This window comes from Mesoplodon bidens, assembly GCF_964165515.1.
Source record: "Mesoplodon bidens genome assembly, chromosome: 10".
In the NCBI taxonomy this organism is placed as follows: Eukaryota; Metazoa; Chordata; class Mammalia; order Artiodactyla; family Ziphiidae; genus Mesoplodon; species Mesoplodon bidens.
The window spans coordinates 6,157,173-6,178,504 of NC_138172.1; the positions used below are offsets into that span (position 1 = coordinate 6,157,173).

Here is a 21,332-nt window from a genome sequence, read left to right on the forward strand (position 1 = left end):
GGCCCCTGAGGGAGGTCGACACCCCGTTCTTTGAGCCCCGGTGCAGCGGCCTTGTGCTCGGCGTGGGGGAGCGGGGGAGCAGCACGTCGGCCCCGCCCTCCAGGTCCCCCCTCTAGCGGGGCCCGCGTTTGCTGCACGGGGGGGGTGGTCTGAACGCGTCCGCGGCTCGGCGCAGCAGGCGCGCCGCCCCGTGGCAGGCTCAGAGAGGTGACCTGTGCGGGCCCCCCCCCCGCCGGTGTCCCCGGGTCCCAGCCCTGACCGCTGTCCTCCCCCCCCGCAGCCGCCACCACCTGCGACCCCGTGGTGGAGGAGCATTTCCGCAGGAGCCTGGGCAAGAACTACAAGGAGCCCGAGCCGGCGCCCAACTCCGTGTCCATTACGGGCTCCGTGGACGACCACTTCGCCAAAGCCCTGGGCGACACGTGGCTCCAGATCAAGGCGGCCAAGGATGGCACGTCGAGCAGCCCCGAGTCGGCCTCTCGCAGGGGCCAGCCCGCCAGCCCCTCTGCCCACATGGTCAGCCACAGCCACTCCCCGTCTGTGGCCTCCTGAAGGGAGCACCGCCCTCCAACGCCACGTCCATCTGCATGGTTTGCCTGAGCTTCGAACAGTCAGTGCTTAAAAAATGGAAAAATGAAAAAAAAAATCGTGGGGGTGGGGTGGGGTGGGGGGAGGGATGGTTTATTCGCAAAAACCACGTCGTTGGGATTTTTGTTCTGTTTTGTACTTGCTTGGTATCCGTACCCGGGGCCCTCAGACGTGATAGGAGCACCTGCGCGTGGAACCTCTGTCCGCTGTCGCCCCCCAGTCCCTGCCTTGGTTACCAAAGAAGCCTCAGTGCAGGTCAGCTGCCCGACAGGGCCTGGACTCCACGGCTTGCGCTTTCTCAGTCACAGGCCAGGCCACTGGTGACCTAGACGCTTTGTGCTTTTTCATTTGCTTCTCGAGACTGGGGCGTGTGCGGCTCAGCTTCCAGCCCACGTGTGTGTGTGCGCGCGTGTGTGTGTGCGTCTACTTGAAGAGAACAGAACTGTCGTGTCTGATTTGCACTATGGGAGGAGGACTCCAGTTGCCTGCCTGACAACTTTGTGCGAGATGATTGATAGTACTCTGAGGGCAAACTGCTGAAAAACGGAGGGTTTAAGGGTGACATTTCTGACCACGGGTGTGTGTTTTTGTTGTATTAGTTTAGACAAAACTGCTTTGGAAGGGGAAGTCTCATGCAGGTTTATAGGTCTTTCTCTGTCTAGATTTTCAGGTGCTTGCAACTGGACTGCAGACTCTACCAATCACGGGCATTTTACCTTTTCTAAACACTGCAGTTTGTTAGACTAGAGCTGAAGTTGGAGGATTCTGTAGTGCTTTAAACGTGATGCATGTTTTAATGGATAAAAATAGCTGGTTTCTATTAATTGTATAGACAGTAAACAAAAAGCTTAATACTTACTAGCTTCTTCTCAGAATTCGTTTATTTTTGTCAGTTACAGTCCTAGATATACTTACTGCTGGTACAGTTGTACTCTAAGATTTGTGTTTGATATTCACGTTGCTCCCAAGTAGCGCGGGGCCAGTCGGTCCCTGGCAGGCCCTGGACACGGGCGGGCGAGTGGCTGGTCAGCTGCAGAGGAGGATGCTGGAGCTGTGGCTGTGGGCTGACAGTATCAGTTATTTTTTGCGTCCCTGTCTGCTTCTTAACTCGCTCCCAGGGGAGCTGGGACTCGTGTCTTCCAACTTCCCTCGATGCAGAAACTGCTCCCTTTGAACTCTTGGCTGAACAGCAGATTCCTGACAATCTGTGAGATGGTGTTTTGTATGCTTCCTCGTTCGCTGGGGCCAAGGCAGTATACATTCCTCTGACTTTATACAGTTATTACTGCATTTATTATCGTTTGCTATAGTAATAGCTACTAACTAGAAATTAGGTGAAGAAGAAAGCATGACAGACCCAGCTGTGGATGTTCGACAGCTGCTCTTCTTTCTGGTAAACGTTTCTATGCCCCTGCCCCTCCCTCCCCTCCAGCCTTGCCCACCACAGGGCTTGAGCGGTCACCTGGCCAGGTGACTCGGGCATGACCACCTCACCTGCGAGGCACCGTGGACTCACCGGAGCTCTCGAGGCTGGTTGTCAGTATGAGAAAAGTACAGGTTCGCTGGTTGGCATTGGGTGAACAGGCAGGAGGATGGGCTCTTGTGGCCACAGGGTGGCTGTAGGTATTTGAAAAGGCGGGAGGAAAGCCTCCCCTTTTGGCCCCCGCACACGTTTCCCTCCCACTTAACTGGGCTTCCAGGCTTCTGCATTCAGGCCCCTATATTTTCTGTAGGAAAAATCGTTGAGAACACTTTTTTTATATAGGTAACTTTAAGACCATCATTACGCTGTGCGTAAAGAATGTACAGAGAAATTTGTAGGTATTTTTTGAAGAACAATTAATTTGTTAATGATATGTAGCTATTTAATTTTTCCCTTTCCTATTGTAATCATTCATATTTTTTTGTTGTTTGGAAAAAAAAGTTGATCTTTTTTTTTGTCGTAGATTTGTCTGTAAAAGTGCAGGAACACAGTTATTCTATGAGAACACTGCATCTGCCTTAATAGCCACTAGTTTGTTATTGCTACAGGCTACTGAGCGTCGCCCCAGGAAAACAACCCCACTGCCGGCGGCTCTGTGCAGAACGGGCTCCTCGCACGCCCGCGTCCACCAGTGAGGCCATCGCTTTGCGAGGGACGGTGGCACTGAGGGCCGGGTCCCTGGTGCACTGACCTATCTGGGATAGGCAGCACCTGGGAGGGGCCTCGGGCAGGAAACCAAACGGTCACCAGGAAGGGACACTCCCAGGCCTCGGGGGGCACAGAGAGGTTCTTCACAGAGCCACGCCATCTGCAGTGCGTTCTGACCATTCTCTCCATGTTTGTAAATCTGTAATATACCATTCTCTGTGGCCTGTTTTTCCTGGAAGAAGAAGAAAAAAAAAAGGTTTGGCAGGCCATCTTTTTTTTGTACTTAAAAGTAGCCTTAAGAACAATAATAAAGTGCTCTTAAACCACAGACAGTATGTGTGATCCTTGGGTCCTGCAGTGACAGAGCCAGGCTGGGCGGGGCCTTTGCTTGAAGCCCGGAGAGGGTGGGGCAAGGCTCAGCAGCCCCGCCCTGTTGTACAGTGGCCTCCGATTTAAGCCTGGAAAGCTGTAATTTTAACTCTCTAGGAGAAACGTCATTTAAAACCTAACTTACAGAAATTTAACTCTTGTACGACTCAATTCTGACTTTGGTTCCAGGCCCAAGACAAAAGATGACACCACAGAAATAAAAGTGTGGAAAGGGCCCCTCTCCTGGGTTCCATGCCCAGCTCTAAGGCTGGCATGGACGTGCTCACCCAGGAGGAGGAGGAAAATCAGCCCGAGGGGCCCACAGCAGAGCCCTCCCGCCACCCCTGATGGACACCTGGCCACAGGCTGAGACAGACACACCACGGACTCCAGCCCACACGGAGTCGGGCCTTCCAGGCCACCACCAGGGAGGAGCCCGGGACGGGAGGCGCAGCCGCCCCTGCTTGTGGCAGGAGAGCAGGCTCTCACGTGGGGTCTGAAGCCTTCTCTGGGCCTCGGGTGTCCTGTACAGAGGCAGGAGGGCCCCCACGCAGGCAGCTTCGAGGATCTGTCCCTGGGCCCTGCCACCAGCCCAAAGCAGCAGACACTTGCGTCCTCCCTGAGCCCGTGGCTGACGACAGGCCCGCAAGTGGGGGAGCTGTCTGGGCAGCAGACTCCGTCCTCAGCGGGGGTCTGGGTTCACAGGGACAAGTGCAATCCCTTCTGTCCCGCACGTGCCTCAGCTCTCCTGCCTCCCCCGCCTGCAGGCCAAGCTGACGAGGACCCCAGCACTCACACGTGCCCGGGGCCCCTCTGCGGGCTCCCGCGATGGCTGCTGCAAGGAGCTGACTTCTCACTTCCCGCCTGCTCTGTGCTGGGCCAACTCCTCCCTCTCCTCATTCCACCCTATGGGGGTCACGGCCAGGAGAATCCCGGGAGCCTGACTACCAAACACGTGTGACAGCAAGAAGAAAGAACTGCTCGTGGAGGGAACCAAGTCCCAGATCACTGGCAAGGCCGAAGCCAAGGTTATTATTTAGCTGAGAACTGGTGGGACCATGAATCATAAGAAACGGAGAAGCTCCCGGGCAGCAGAGGGCGGGCCCCAGTCCTTAAGGTATGGAGATGAGGGGACCACAAAGGCTGGAGGGGCCCGGGGCCCAGAATCACCAGTCCTGGGGGCAGCGTCCTGCTCCGGAGCCTGAGAGCCCCTCGGTGGGCCGGCAGCCAGGGTCGGGGCGCGTCAGACGGTCTCGTCGTCGCTCATGTCCCAGATCTGCGTGGAGAACGGGAGACGTTCAGAGCGTTCGTTCCCCCGGCGCCGCCCGGGATGCTGCTGCAAAGCCGCGCGGCTGTGGCGACAGCAGAAGGAACGCGGTGCCACCTGCAGTGCCTCACAGCCCCCTGGTCACCGAGGGACTGACACCCCGTTTCCTGTATAACGAAACCACATCTCAGAGCCCTGCGGTCACTTGCCCAAGGCCTCCCTGGTGAGTGAGCCCCCGGTGGCCGAGCTGGGGGAGCTGGGATTTGGACCGGGCCGTGCGGACCCTCCCACTGCCGCAGCGTCCCTGCCCCGCCCAGTCCCCCGCTCACTCCCAGTTCTGTGGCGCTGACCACTGCTGCCCCTCCAGAGTAAGCCCTCTGGCCACCACCGGCCCCGAAGAACGAGAGGAATGGGGGGGCCCTGCCCGCCGGCCCCCACAGGCCCGGCTTTGTCTCTGCACCCCCAGCGTGAACCCCCGGGAGAAGGCCCAAGGCCAGCATGGAGCCCCCAGGCGCTCCTCGCACCCTGGGCGCCTGGGCCCTGAACTTACGCCTACAGACTTTCAAAATTCCTAGAATTGGTTGCAAAAGGCCACCTCAATGCCGGCAGATCCGAGGAAAGGAACATCGTGTTTACGCGAGGCTGGCCCGGAGAGATGGGGCGTCCCGGCCAAGGTAAATAGCAACACCAGCTTGGCTTTCAGTGTCGGGGACGTGGAAAATAATTACAGAGAAGGAAATTTCCTCTCTCCTGAGGACCAACCACCTGAGGCCGAGGGCTGGTGGTGGGTGTGCCTCTCACACACACCCTCACTTTTACATGCACCCTGCTGTCCAAGGACACTGGGATGAGACCACCAAGGTCCAGACGCCCGAAGCAGCGGGGATGGTGTGGAGGGGCTGGGGAGGGTGGCCTGGCGGCCCTGCCCTTCTCTGGGCCAGGCTCCCCACCCAGATCATCCTCAGCAAGGCTTGAAACAGACCCCTGGGCCTGCCCCCTCGGGTGGGATGGCGGCTGGTGGTGGAGGAGCGGTTGCCTTTCCGACGAAGGCTGCATCTGACGCTCCTCCAGTTCTAACCATCTGAGTGGGGGAAGGGGCCACCAGAGGGCTCGTGGACACGATTCATTTATTCTTTCACTCTCTCATTCAATAAACACAGGCGTATGGAGCCCGTCCCTGTGCCACGGGCTCTGCCCACCTGGTGCACATGCTCCCTCCTTCACTCCTCACAACAGCCTGTGCGGAGGTGTAGGTGCAAACAGGCTCAGAGAAGGGGGGTCAACTAGCCCAGGATCACACAGCAAGCAAGGTACAGAGCTGGGAACAGGTGAGAGGGAAAGGGTTATGTGAGGAAAAAGGCTGCCGGGGCTTCAGGGCTGGGGCAGGCTGCTTGGAGGAGGGGGCCAGGCCAAGACGAGGAGGGTGAGCCCGGCGGGCCACAGCCCTCTCCGTCCTCCCGCCCAGCCTCCGGGGACAGGGGCCGCCAGCCAGGGCCGGGCAGAGTCCGTGTCAGTGAGCAACGCCCTCCTGCAAGTGGGTACCCAGGGCTCTTCACAGGACCCTGGGGGGCTAGGCCCTGGGAAGGGCTTTAATGGGAAAGCAGGAGCCTCAGTCCATTCTGTCATCCATCTTATTGGCTCTCAGCTCTGGGGAAGAATCCTCAGCACCCGGCCCTACCTCTGCACAGGGCAGGGCGGGGAGAGAGCTGGCTTGAGCATGGGCAGCGGGGAGGGAGCCTGGCTCTTCCCCTTGTTCCTGGCACTGCCCAGGCTGTGTAGAGGATCAAGTAAGGCACCCGAAGGGCTGATTATGACAAGACTCTGCAAAAGGGGGGTTGGGGGGAGGCAATGGATTTTACAGAACTGCCCAGGGATTTTCCAGAATGCGTTCTCTGGGCCGGAGATGGGGTTTCTCTGCTAGGGCAGCCAGTCCTTTTGCCATGGGCTGGGCTCAGAAGGGCAGCAGCAGTCTTAATTGTAAACCTCCAGACACTTCAGCCTCAACAAATACTGTATGATATCACTTAACGTGTAGAATCTAAAAAAGCCAAACTCATAGAACCAGAGAGTAGATGGATGGTTGCCAGGCCCTGGAGGGGATGGGGAGATGGTCACAGGGTACAAGCTTTCAGTTATAAGCAGCATAAATCCTGAGGATCTAGTGTACAGCCTACTGACTATAGTTTATAGTACTGTATACTTTTTAAACTTGCTAAGAGGGTAGATCTTAAGTGTTCTTACCACAAATGCAAAAAGGGTCGTGAGGTGAAGGATGTGTTAATTAACTTGATTGTGGTCCTCATTTCAAAAGTATACGCATATTACATGATCACACTGTATACCTTTAAAAAATCACATGTACAACCTAAATACATACAGTTGTAATTTGTTAGCCATTCCTCAATAAAGTTGGGGGCAGGGGAGAAACTTAAGCCTCAGCTCCTCTTAGACCGTGGACTCGAGGTTAGTCTGTTCCCTGCTAGGTCCTCAGCCTTCTGCCCACCACCTGGGGAAGACGGGGCCACGTCCTCTTAATGAATAAAGGTTGTAATAAACTGGCAAAGATTTAAAAAATGTTAACACTCAGTGCTGGCAAGGGTATGGGGAAACACTTCCAGGAGGAGTATAAATTGGTACCGTATTTTTTAGAAGAAGAGATTTGGCAATATGTAACCCAAAGCTTTAAAAATGTCCGTACCCTAAGGAAGAGATAAATGATCTTTTCTGCAGATGATATGCAAGTATACCTAGAAAACCCAAGAAAATAAATGTTAAGATGAATACAGATAATAATGAGTATTCAGTAAGATAGCAAGATATGAAATTAATGACACAAAATTACAGCCTTCCTGTATACAAACAACATTCAGTTAGAAAACATAATGAAAGAGAAGAACCCACTGTAAGAGCACTGAAAAAGATAAATTACTAGGGAGTAAACCTAACATGAAATGTACAACATCTTTAGGGAGAAAATCCTTCTGAACAGTCCTGTAACAGTCCTCACAAACATTGTATGAAAAGTAAACTGGGATAAATGGGGATACACCCTGTGTTTTTTGCACGGGACAATTCAACATCAATAAAGATGTCAACTTTCCCAAGTAAACATATAAATTTAACACAATCTCAGTTTTTAAAAAATCAAGTATCTTTCCTAGAGCTAGACAAGCTGGTTTTAAAGTTTATGTGGAAAAGGAAATAAGCAAGACTATCTAAGAAAAACCTTTGAGTATGAAAAGAGCAGTGAGACAGTTCCCCTACTCTGTGTTTAAACATGTCATAAAGCCTGTAATTTAGAGGGTTGTGTCAGCAGGAACACAGACAGATGGGCCAGTGGAACCAAATGAGTCGAGAAACAGAACAGAATAGAATGTCCAAATACACATGGAAGTTTAGTATTTTAATAATAAAGGTCTGAGGAATGCGATCTCAAATCATTAGAAAAATATGAGCTTTTAAATAAGCGACATAGGGACAACTGGAGAGTCATTTGCAAAAAGATAAAATTGATTCCATGCCTCACTGTATATCAGAATCAAGGCCAAATGGAGCAGAGATGTAAGTGTAAAAAAATGAAACCATTCAAATACTGGACGCAAACATGGGTGAATTTCTTTATAACTTGGGAGTGGGGAGCCGATGATCCAAAATCTATAAACAGATACAGTGGATGATGTAAAGACACACGTGAGAAATTTTGCATGGAAAAAAACACTGTAAGCAATGTTGAAAAGACAAATGACACACTGGGTGGAAACATCACAACACACCATGAAGGGCTCATCCCCCTAAGATATAAATAGCTCTTAAAATCAAGCAGAAAAAGACCAATAAACTGATTAAAAAAAAAAAAACAGGCCAAAGACATGAGCAGTTTACAGAAAAGGATAAGCAAATAGCTTTTATACATAAGAAAAGGTGTTCAACTTTACTTAAAAGAAAAGAAATGCTAAAATTTCTTAGGACACAAAATTCAAAATTTCTCGTCTCTGAAAGACACCACTGACAGAGGAGGAGAAAATATCCACACTGTACGTAAGGAGGACTCATATCCAGAATATACAAAGAACTCTTCCAGCTCAGTGATAAAGAGACAAATAACCTGATTTTTTTAAAGTGAGCAAAAGGTTTGAACAGATATTTCACAGAAGAGGAAATACAATGCTAATAAGAACCTGAAAAGATGCTCAGCATCCTTAGTCTTCAGGGAAATGCAAATCCAAACCACAAAGAGATGGCCAAAGAGCACATGAAAAGATGCTCAGTATCACTAATTATTATAGAAATGCACATCAAAACTACAATGACATACCACCTCACGCTGGTCAGAATGGCCATCATCAAAAACTCTACAAGCAGGGCTTCCCTGGTGGCGCGGTGGTTAAGAATCTGCCTGCCAATGCAGGGGACAAGGGTTCAAGCCCTGGCCCGGGAAGATCACACATGCCGTGGAGCAACTAAGCCCATGCGCCACAACTACTGAGCCTGCGCTCTAGGGCCTGTGCTGTAGAGCCTGCGAGCCACAACTACTGAAGCCCACAAGCTTAGAGCCCGTGGTCCGCAACAAGAGAAGCCACCGCAATCAGAAACCCGTGCACTGCAAGGAATAGTAGCCCCCACTCGCCGCAACTAGGGAAAGCCCGCACGCAGCAACGAAGACCCAACTCAGCCATAAATAAATACATAAATAATTTTTTAAAAATCTACAAACAATAAATGCTGGAGAGGGCGTGGAGAAAAGGGAATCCTCCTACACTGTTGGTAGGAATGTAAATTGGTAGCACCACTATGGAGAAGAGTACAGAGATTCCTTAAAAAACGAAATATAGAAGTAACATATGATCCAGCAATCTCACTCCTGGGCATATATGCATAGAAAAGCATAATTCAAAAAGATACATGCACCCCAATGTTCACTGCAGCACTGTTTACAGGAGCCAAGACATGGAAGCAGCCAACATGTCTATCAACAGAGGAGTGGATAAAGATGTGGTACATATACACAATGGAATATTACTCAGCCATAAAAAAGAACGAAATAATGCCATCTGCAGCAACATGGATGGACCTAGAGATTGTCATACTGAGTGAAATCCATCAGAGAAAAATAAATATATCACTTATATGTGGAATCTAAAAATAAGGGTACAAATGAACTTACTTACAAAACAGATGTAGAGTCACGGATGTAGAAAACAAACTTGTGGTTACCAGAGGATGAGGGGGAGGGATAAATTGGGAGACTGGGATTGACATACACACACTACTGTATATAAAATAGATAACTAATAAGGACCTACTGTAGAGCACAGGGAACTCTACTCAGTACTCTGTAATGACCTATATGGGAAAAGAATCTAAAAAAGATTGGACATATGTATAGCTGATTCACTTTGCTGTATACCTGAAACTAACACAACAGTGTAAATCAACTATACTGCAGTAAAAATTTTAAATTTAAAAAAAACCACCAAGAGACAGCATACCTGACCTTCTAGAATGGCCAAAACGAAAACTTGTGGCTGGCAACACCAAAGGTGTGCGAGAATGTGGAGCAGCAGGAACTCACCGGCTGCTGCTAGTGGGAATGGAAACGGCACAGCCCCTGAAAAGAAAGCCTGGCGACTTAAGAGTCCACATACACATCACATGCGCCCCAGCAACTCCACTCCCATTTACCCCAAGGAATGCAAACATGGGTCTGCAAAAAGACTGCAAGAATGCTCATGGCAGCTTTAGTCCTAATAGGCACGGACTAGGCTCAATCCGAATGTCCATCAACAGGCAAACAGTGACATCCATCCAGTGGACACTGCTCCCCATCAAAGGAACCAGCCACCAAGGCACACAGCAATGTGTATACATCTCAGAATCTCTATGCCGAGTCACGGGACTCTGACACAAGTCTCTACATAAATCCATTTATATGAAATTCTGGAAAGGGAAAGACTAACCTATGGTGACAGAAAGTAGATCACGTGCCACACTCACCAAACTATACACTTTACATGCGTGTGTTTTATTATATGTAAATTGTACTTTAATAAAGTTGACATTTTAAAAAAAGCTACGCAGAACATTTTTCACCTCTCAGCTTGGCAAAACCCCAATACAAGTGCTGTGGGAAACAGAATACAAGTGCTTGGGAAAACAGCACTCTCCTGTAACACCGCTAGGACAGAAGTGGTGTGACCCACAGATGAAAATGTGGCGATATCCAACAGAACTGTTTAGGTGTCAACTCTTGACCCAACAAGCTGACTCTTCATAAAATTTGCAAAAATAAACAGGAATGATAAGCCAGAATTTAAAGTAAATGGCTACCTATGGGGTGGGTGGGATGGGCATGAGGCTACTCTGAGCATACCTTTTCACTTCAGAATCAAGTGACTGTTTTGTGTATTTGAAAAACTAAAAAAAATAACCAAAAGCACAGCAACAAAACCAAAATAGATAAATTGGGCTTAATCAAAATAAAAAACTTTTGTGCATCAAAGGACACTATAAAGAAAGGGGAAAGACAACGCAGAGTGAGAGAAACATACCTGATAAGGAACCTGTATCTAGACCATTGGCAACTCAATAATAAAAAGACAACCCAGTTTTTTAAAATGGGCAAAGGAGCTGAATAGACATTTCTCAAAAAAGACAGATAACCAGTTGAGAAGCACATAAAAGACACTTGATCATCATTAGGCATCAGGAGAATGCAAGTCAAAACCACAAGGAGATAACACTTTGCACTCATTAGGATGGCTTTAATCAAAAAGTCAGAGAGTAACAAGTGTTGGTGAAGATTTGGAGAAACTGGAACCCTCATACGTTGCTACTGGAAGTGTAAAATGGTGCAGCCACTTTGGAAAGCAGTCTGGCAGTTCATCAAACAGTTAAACATAGAGTTGCCAAATGGCCCAGAAATTCCACTCCTGGGTGTACACCCAAGAGAACTGAAAACCCATGTCCACATAAAAACTTGTACACGAATGTTCATAGCACTATTCATAACAGTGAAAAAGTGGAAACAACCCAATTGCCCACCAAGCAAGGAATGGAAAATGTGGTCTCTCCCTACAGTGGAATATTTGGCCAAACACCTGCCTACACTCCGTCTTCTCAAGAGCCTGAGGACGCTGGGGTGACTGTCCCCTTCTGCCAAGTAGGCAACTCAAGTGCAGAGGAAGTTATGTAACCTGTCAAGGAGGCCAAGCTAGTGAGGCGTAGAGCAGAGGCTTCTTCCACTTTGTCTCACCATTTCCTTACTGTTGAGCATAATTCCTTCCAAAAAACAGTAAAGGGCAGAAGCTGACATTCTGTTAGCCTGGCACCCAGTGAGTGGCCCCACGGCCAACACACAGTACCCACAGCTAACCCAGGGCAGCGAAGGCCAGGGCAGCTTGCACCGGCTCCCAGGGTCCCTAACCTCTGTCCTCCAACACTGTTCAGAAAGCGGAGCCTAAGCTCCTGTCCTTTGGCTCGGACTTTGGGCCCCCCCGAGGAGAGGACTGGTGGTAGCCTGTGCTGGCTGGGGGGCCTGGGCAGTCTCTGCCCCGGGCCCCTCATGCTCTCCCCCAGCCCCCGCCCTGCAGCCCTCAGGCCAGTGTAGGTGTGTAGCTGGCGGGGCTGGGACCACCACTGTGCATGTGGGGATAGGGAGCCTTCCAACCGCTGGGGCCCGTCACACGGGGTCAGGGGGCACGAGCGCTGGACCACACCCCCCCAGAGGGCCTCAAGGTTTCACTTTCCACTCTCCCAACGAGACGGACGCATCTCAGAGGAGCCATTTGTCTTTCAATTTCGAACCTGTGTCCCATTTCTGGACCACGCTGTGCCTGGAACCTGCCATGGACTAAGGTTTTTCTTTTATAGACACTGTAATTATCCCGTAAATGGCACGGTTATATTTGTTTGTGTGTGTTAAAAGTGTTCATTTGTTAAATGTAAACATTTAAAATCTACCACCATTTTTGAAACCTAGTTTTAGCATTTCTTTATTTTTAAGATAAAAATTAAAATATCCCCATCTCTCTGGGCCTCTGAGCAGCCTTGCTCCCCATACCTCCTCAGTGGGATCCTCACAGGTACGATTTGTTCTACTGGGAAGGACCGAGAACAGAGGGGTCTGGGGGTGGCATATGCTGGGGACCAGGTGACGACACTGGATTGGGCTTCCCCGGCAGACTTCCCAGCCAGGGCTCCGTCCACTTGGGGGGAAGAATGAAGGTCCCATCATGTTTCCAAGCGGGTAACACTATAGCCATTCATTCATTCACTCACATATGTTCACACACTGAGAAACATTTACTGGGTAGTGCGGCATTAGGCGAGAGGAGGGGAGGGGGTTCCTTCATTTCCTGCCTGTCCAGGTGGTCAGTACTTTCCTTAAACTTATGGGAAACAGCGGCGGGCCGGGGTCTGGTGGTCAGTGAGCCCTGACTGAGCACTTCCAGGGGACCACTGGGACCAGAGGAGGAAGGGGACAGGAGGCACTCACAAAAAGGCTCCAAACAGATTCGGCCAGAGAGACACAAGCCCACAGGAGGGCTAGGCCAGGCAGGGTTGCTTGGGACACAGGACTCAGTCATGGCCGAGGCCCAGGGAGAGAGCAGGGCTTGCCGGGCTCCCCCGGCCAGTGGACCCACAGCCCACAGCCTGTGCTTGGTCCCCAACATTCTAGGTCAGAGTCACGGACAAGGAAGGTAGGGGAGGAGGTGGCCTGGCGGGAGGAGCAGCCTCCAGCTAATACCCCTCCCTGACCCCGGGCATCCCCACAGGCGTCCACTTTGTCCCCCTGGGTGGAGACACGGGGCTGGGATCCCAAGGAGGAAGGCAGGGCTGCTTCCAGGGTCACTTCCACCCTAGGTGCCCACCAGAGAACAGGGCCTCCTGTCCACAGGCATCACTGGCCCCTGGGGGTTCTTTCGGGTCTCCACAGACCTGCTGGTGCTGTCTACACAGGAAGAGTGCAATCCGTGCTCGTTTCCGGGCCACTGGGCTCCACACCTCTCCGAGCTCACCTCCCACGACCCTCCCTCCAGCTCACCAGATTCTAGCTGCCCCCGGCTCTCGAGCTCTTCCCTTGCTCTGGGCAAGGGAGACCCCCCCGGCCTCGATTCTGCACTGCAGGGCTGGCTCCTGCTCCGGGCGTCTCAGACGAACAGCCTGTTCGGTTCCTGCCGACTCCTCCCCTCCCGTCATTCGTCACCGTGTTTTAGTTTGTGCATCTGCCTGACTCCCCAGAGGACAGCGAGCTGCCCGAGGGTGGGCCCCCAGCCCTGGTGCAGAGCCTGGCCCGATACGTGGCTTTTGAATGAACAGATTCAGAACCATCTGCCCTGGGTGCGATTCCACAGTGGAAAAAAGAAAGGGGAATTCTGGATGCGAACATAATACCCAAGAATCAAGCAGTAAAGAAGGGGTCCCTCAGTCCACCTGCTTGCTGGGGATCCTGGCAGGTCAAGCCTTTGGCCTCCACGCCCACAGGACGATGGGGCAGGGCTGTGGGCATCTCCTGCCAGGTAGGCAAGCAGTAGAGCCAACTTTCCAGGGAGGCCTTGACACCAGACCACTGACGCCCTGTTCTCCTCCCTGGGCCCCGCCCCACATCAAGCCGCACACCAGGCTCCGGGAGTGCAGAGTGGTGGACTCCCAGAGGCCCGGGGGCGGGATTGGTGCTGGCTGGTGACTATGCTGTGTGTGCAGCAGCCGTGGGGCTGTCCAATGGCGCCTCTCGGGCTAACCTGTCTGCCCCGGGGCTGCTCGTGTCACGTGTGGGGAGGGTAGCAGGAAGGGCCCCTGGGTAAGGGCCCAGGTTCTGAGCCCACTCCCACATTTCCACCTGGAGCTCCGGTCATACCACAGGAATAACCCTGCCCTTTCAACATAAGTCCAGAATCTAAGAGCACAGAGCACATGCCCCAGCGTCCCTGGAGGCACCACGTGATCTGAAAGCTTCAAGATGATTCTGCCCCTCAGACAAGGGTGACTGAAGGGAACTGCCTAGGCTGCCTGGTGTGAACGGATGACAGCGGTCAGCGACAGACAAGAGGGAAGAGAGAGGGTACAAGGAAGGAAGGAAGCCAGGGCAGATGATGAGGGCTCCCAGGGGACAGCACCCACGCCCGGCAGGGGACTTCCAGGGGCCCTTGCTGTCGCTGGCTGTCACGGCCCCTTGTTCACACTCCATCCACCTGCCTTTCACCCTCCTTCAGTGGAGATGAAGCAATCCCCCCATGTGCCATCCTCAGGGGCTGCAGGCCCCTCTGATGCACCACCACTTTGGTGCCTCCCTTTTGAAAGACCCTCACCTGCCACTCCATCCTTGTGTCCCAAACACTCTCGACCTCCTCTAGCCTGGCCTCTGCTGGACGCCAGATCTGGGAGATGAATTAAGGCCCAAGCCCTCTTCTTGGGAAACCCCAGACCCAAACTCAGCCTTCCAGAGACCAGGCAGTGGAAGGCTAGTGGAGGGGAGGGGGATGGAGACATAGCTAGAACTTGTGTGGCAGCATGGAGCTCTAGAGGCTTCTGGTGGAGAACTTCTCACCAGCCTTTCCCATTCCCCCGGCGGCCCCCCACCGGCACTAAATCAGGGGCCCTGCATGCACTGCCTCACGGTTCCAGGAACAAGGTTAAGGTTTCACTAGAAAGAAACTGTGGTGGCCAAGGGAGCTGATAGGATGCAAATAATGATTTACAGCAAGTACCCTGGGCAGCCGACGGGGAGGGAGGAAAGGCGAAAGGCGATGCTTTCTGGGGGCTGCAGCAGTGGCAGGAGCGGGGTCTGTCCCCCCACCCCCCGTGTGGCTGCAGCCCCCGGGCACACAGGCGGCCTGCACATCACCTTCAGGGCCTCTGCCCCCATCCTCCCTGCTCCTCCCACCCACAGAGATGCTCTGGGCTCCGAGCGACAAGAAGAGATGATCTGAAGAAGATAGCCTCATGCCTCAGAACCTAGATCCAGAGAAAAAGGCCAACACGCCAGGCCGGCACTCAGGAATGCGGGGTGGCGCCTGGCTGGTCCTCACTTCACTGCTCCAGGCACCAAGAACTCAGCTGACGTGGGATACAGGGATAGGATGCCCTGGAGGGGGTGCCAGGGGGCCATCATCTTAAAGGAGGCACAGGAGGGAAGCAGAGGAAAAGAGGCTGCTGCGAGCAACGACCAGACTGGAGATGCAGACCTCAGGTGACACCACCCGGTGACGGTCCGCCCAGGCTTGTTTCCACCTTCTGGGGCTCCTTGGGCCTCAAAGCTAGGGCAGAGGGACATGGGTGGCGGGGGGAGAAGGTATAGCCCATGGGGGGCAGGGGGCTCAAGTTGCCCCCTGGGCCAGAAAAGAGAAACTGGTGGCCTCCCTACACCATGGTGGGGGGACTGGGCGGGAGAACGTGGCCACGCACCAGAGGGAGTACTTAGGCAGGCGTTAAACATGTTTTCAAGCAAGTTTTAATGATGTGAGAAAATGATCAGAAATCTCTGAAAAGAGAAAATAAAACTCTATGCTCAGTCTGACCCCATTGACATACATGCTTGGTGAAAAAAAAGGGCTAGGAGTAAAAAGCAAATCAGAACAATAGCGTCTGAGTGGTGGAATCATGGGTGTGAGTTTTGTTCTTTATTTTAGAATTTTTTTTTAAAATGCTCGCTTATGACTTCCATGATCAGAAAAAAAGGTTGTGTAAAGAGGGGGGATCCTGACGCTCCCCCAGGGAGTGCGGAGGTGAGGGTGTGGCTCTGTGCACAGGGACTCAGTGCCTGTTGGTTTCTTGTGTTTTTCCCTCCCAGGAAGTGCTGAGAAGCAAAATAAGAGACCTCCCGCTAAGGGGGGGTGGGGAGAATGCTGCCATTTAACCGTGGACCCCTACTGAGATTTAAGTGGAAGACCCCAGCCGGAATTCCCAGCCCACAGTGCAGGCTGCCCACCACCTCCCCCTGTGATTAGTCTGGAAAATGGGGCTCAGGGCCCTGCTATATATTTAGCCCCCTCCCTCCAGGCATGTCCTTAAATGACGACCAACATCTAAGAGCTCTAAGGAGGGTTTATGGCGGCCGAAAGAGGGAGGTGTGACTGAGCTCTGCTGTGGGGAGGGCCAAGGACGGGTAGCAGTGGGTTTGGGCTCTCAACCCCTCATCTCTAAGGAGGGAGGCTCTCAAATAGCAGCAGCAGCGACTGACAAAAGGTGTGGATTCTCCACTCAGACTGGGGAGTAGCGGGGATTCACTTTGGAGACGACATGAGGCGTGAAGGAAGGGGACGTGAGGGAGGAGGGTGGCCAGGCCCCAGGCCTGCTTGCTTTCTTCCTGGCTTCAAAACACATTTTTCAAATTAGGTGGTAAGAATACAGGGCAATTTCTGTGGCACCAACATACTTTCTTTCAAGATATGATTTATACGTTTGGCCCACATTTTAAATGAAATGGTTATTGAGATAAATGGCCGTGCTGGAGGCTGCAAAATGTTTTCCATTATGTAGTTCTTCTTTTCAGTTCCTTAGAAAACTTTCTGATAAGGGCCCCATAAAAAGGCGGACACTTTGGCATTTTTGTTCTCTACCTCAAAGCACTTTTGGGGTCAACACTGGAGGGGGGAGATGGAAGGGAGGAAAGCTTGAGAGCTCAGAGCTCCAGCGTGAAGTGAATATGCAGCATCTAAACAGACTCAGACCAGACTTGACTTGGTACCAAGAGAGAACTTTGAAGCTTTAAACATGCAAATGCAGGGGCCCTGGGCTATCCGCAGAGGGCCAAGATTCAATCCCCGCAGGCTTTCTCCTGAGGGCCCGGCCTCTGGGCCTGACCACCAGAGACCTCGAGATGAGGCAGAAGCTGTCCCCTGGACTTTGTACCAAGCTACAGGAACCCGAGAGTACAGTACTGACATGAGGGTGGAAAAAAATAGAGAGTGAGAAACAGACCCACACATATATGGGTCGAATGACTTTCAACAAAGGTGCCGAGGTAACTTAAGGGGAAAGGAGAGTTGTTTCAACACATGGTGCTTCAACGATTAGATATCCACATGGAGAAAAATGAACCTTGACCTTTATCTCAAATCATACGTAGAAATTAATTTGAAATGAATCATGGACATATATGTAAAAGCAAAAAGCATAAAACTACTTCTAGAAAAGAACATTAAAAAAAATAATGAGACTTAGAGGTAGGCAAAGAATTCTTAGAATACCAAAAGTACCATAAAATAAAAAATAAACTGGATTTCATCAAAGTTCAACGCTTTTTGAAAGACAACATGAAGAAAATGAAAAGGCAAGCCAAAGATATTGAGAAAATACCTGCAGTGCATATACCTGACAAAGGACCTATGTCCAGAAAATATAAAGAACTCTTACAATTCAATAAGAAGATAAATAACCGACTGGAAACATGGGCAAAAGATATGAAAGAAATGTCACAAAAGAAGATACACGGACAGCAAATAAGTACATGAAAAGATGTTCAACATCCACTATCATTAGAATACTGAAATAAAAACCATACCCACTCAAATGGCCAAAATTAAAAAGACTGCCAGCTCTAAGTGTTGGCCAAGATGCAGAACAACCAGAACTCTCATACACTGCTGATGGGAAGAGATGGTACAGACACTCTGATAAACAGTTTGACAGCTTCTTAAAAATTAAATATATACTTATATGAAAACCCAGCAATTCCAGTCCTCGGTAATCACTCAGAGAAATGGAAACAAATGTCCACATGAAGACTTGTTTAACAAGCACACATTGGAGCTTTATTTTCATTAGTCCCAAACTGGAAACAAATACTCATCAATAGATGAGTGAATAAACAATTATGATATAAAATGGGATACTATTCAGCAATACGAAAGGACAAACTACTGACTCACGCAACAAAATGGATAAATCTCAAAAATTTACTGAACAAAAGAAGCCAGACAAAAGAGTATTCAATATATGATTCCAAAAAACAATCCTAAAATTTGTATGGAACCACAGAAGGCCCCAAATAGCCAAAGCAATCTTGAGAAAGAAGAACAAAGCTGGAGTCCTCATACTTCCTGATTTCACACTATACTACAAACTATAGTAATCAAACCAGTATGGTACTGGCATAAAAACAGACACACAGGGCTTCCCTGGTGGCGCAGTGGTTGAGAGTCCGCCTGCCGATGCAGGGGACACGGGTTCGTGCCCCGGTCCGGGAAGATCCCACATGCTGCAGAGCAGCGGGGCCCATGAGCCATGGCCGCTGAGCCTGCGCGTCCGGAGCCTGTGCTCTGCAACGGGAGAGGCCACAACAGTGAGAGGCCCACGTACCACACACACACACAAAAAAACAGACACACAGACCAACGGAACAGAATAGAGAACTATTATTTGACAAGGGAGCCAAGAACACTCTATGGGAAAAGGAGAATCTCTTCAATAAATGGTGTTATGAAAACTGGATAACCACATGCAGAAAAATGAGATTGGATCCCTATCTTACACCGCTCACAAAAATTAACTCAAAATGGATTAAAAACTTAAACGTAAGATCAGATACTAAAAACCTGATATGGAAGAAGCTCCCTGACATTGGTCTTGGCAATGATTCTTTTTATATGACACCACAAGCGCAAGCAACAAAAGCAAAAATCAACAAGTGGGACTACATCAAACTAAAAAGTTTCTGCCAACTAAAAAACCATAAAGTAAAAAGGCAATCTACAGAATGAAAGAAAATATTTGCAAATCATATGAGATAAGGGGTTAATATCCAAAATATATAAAGAACTCATACAACTCAGTAACTACCACCACCACAACAAAACCGAACAATAAACCAAACAATCTGATTAAAAAATGGGCAGAGGAACTAAACAGACATTTGTCCAAAGACATCCAGATGGCCAACAGGTACATGAAAAGGTGCTTAACATCACTAATCATCAGGGAAATGCAAATCAAAACCACAATGAGGTATCACCTCACACCTGTTAGAATGGCTATCATCAAAAAGACAACAAGTAGCAAATGTTGGCGAGGATGTGGAAAAAAGAGAATCCTTGTGCACTGTTGATGGGAATGCAAATTGGTTCGGTCACTATGGAAAACAGTATAGTGGTTCCTCAAAAAATTTAAGAAGAGAACTACTTTATGATCCAGAACTTCCAGTCCTGGGTATCTATCCAAAGGAAATGAAAACAGGGTATCAAAAAGATACATGCAGTCCTGTGTTTACTGCAGCATTATTCACAATAGCCAAGATATGAAAACGTGTCTATCAACAGATGAACATGTAAAGAAGATATGCTGTATATATACTATTCAGCCATGAGAAAGAAGGAAATACTGCCATCTTCAACAACAAGGATGAACCCTGAGGGCATTATGCTAAGTGAGATAAGACACATAGAGAAAGAGAAATACTGGATGATATCACATATGTGGAATCTAAAAAAGCCGAACTTGTTAAAACAGAGAATGGAATGATGGTTACCAGAGGCTGAGGGGCTGGTGAATTGGAGGGTACAAACTTGGAACTAGTAGATAAATAAGTCCTGAAGAGCTAGCTCACAGCACAGTGATTATACAAAATGATACTGTATCATAAACTTCAAAGCTGCTGAGAGAATAGGTCATAATTGGTCTCAACACAAAGAAATGATAATTATGGGACATGATGGGGGACGGTTAGCTAACACTGACACTGCAAAAATAAATGTATCAAATCAACAGGCTGTAAACTTTAACTTACACAATGTTTTATGTCAATTACATCTCAATAAAAATAAATTAAAAAAATAAAACAAAAAATATGTTGCATTTATATGAAACCCTAGAAAATACAGATGGAATCTGTAATGGTAGAAAAGAGACCCTTGATTGCCTGGGGCTGGCTGGTGGAGGATCTGAGTGTGAAGGGCCCCAAGGAAATCTTTACCTTTTGGGGTGATAGACACTGTCCATATTTTGATTGTGGTAGTAGTTACACAGGTGTGTAAGTTTGTCAAAAATCATAGAAAGGTACACTTTTACATATATTTTACTGTATGTAAATTACACCTCAGTAAATGTGATTTTTAAAAATTCAGCAAAAAAAAAAGCTAAAAGGTGTGTGTGGGGGTTCACAGAATATAAATACATATTTATAATAATTGCCAAAATATATAAGAGGAATACTGTGACTTTTCCAAAATAGGCAAGAAGGCAGAGGGTGGGCGTCCCCAAGTGGGGCCCCCTCCCACCCTTTCAGCACCCAGACTGCTTCCCAACCGCTTTACTCCGAGTGTAATTTCCCAACCACTTGGAGCAGAATAGAATCATTACGGTCTAGCATCCTTGCTTCCTCAGCTAGATGGCAGGCCTGCTCTTACCCTGGGTACGATTTCCCCTTTAGTCACCCATCAACACCCCATGGTTTAGCCGAGGGGTAACAAGCTCTGCCCCTGAAGCCAGACGTCTCGGACTGCACCCCTGCTCTGCTACTTACTAGCTGGGTGACCTTGGGCTATTTACCTAATCTCTCTGTTCCTCTGTTTTCTCATCTGAAAAACGAAGACAGAAACAGCATCTCCCTCATAAGGTTGTTGTGACAAAGGATTTAAAGTGCTCAGAATAGTACCCGACATTGGGTACACAGTAGTTGCTGTTATTTGCTTGAAATTATTGAGAACACAACAACCTGGAAAAAAAAAAAATCCCTGTTGCCATCATGAACATTTTTTGGTAAGCTCTTAGAAGTTGTGGGTCACTGATCTCACAGAAGAGCCTAATTAAAGCTTTTCATGCTGAAAATATCACAAACCTGTTTCCTCCTGTCTCTGATGTCATTCCTTCACCTGCTCAGTCACAAGAATTATCCAGGGCCAATTCTGTGTCATATTCAAATATGACCCTCTTTAATCTCTACCACACCATGGTGTCTTTACAGATAAAAAGCTGATGGCTCAGAGGGCAGATGACTCAGCCAGGGTCACACAGCTAGACAACAGCAGAGCCCAGATTCAAACC

General features: G+C 49.5%; 2 protein-coding genes across 4 annotated transcripts in view; one reads left to right on the top strand and one right to left on the bottom strand.

Moving 5' to 3' along the window:
• VGLL4 (vestigial like family member 4) overlaps positions 1-3,047 on the top strand; it is a 156,538-nt gene extending 153,491 nt beyond the window's left edge. For all 3 annotated transcript variants that reach the window (XM_081247227.1, XM_081247228.1, XM_081247226.1), the window contains one exon: positions 281-3,047. In XM_081247227.1, the coding sequence (XP_081103353.1) occupies positions 281-552 (272 nt within the window). In that variant the 3' untranslated portion in view covers positions 553-3,047. The remainder of the gene's footprint in view (positions 1-280) is intronic.
• Positions 3,048-3,144: 97 nt separating this feature from the next.
• The window catches only part of ATG7 (autophagy related 7), a 239,995-nt gene continuing 221,807 nt past the window's right edge, over positions 3,145-21,332 (bottom strand). Inside the window, exon 19 of the mRNA XM_081247220.1 lies at positions 3,145-4,364. Coding sequence (XP_081103346.1) covers positions 4,332-4,364 — 33 coding nt within the window. The 3' untranslated portion in view covers positions 3,145-4,331. The remainder of the gene's footprint in view (positions 4,365-21,332) is intronic.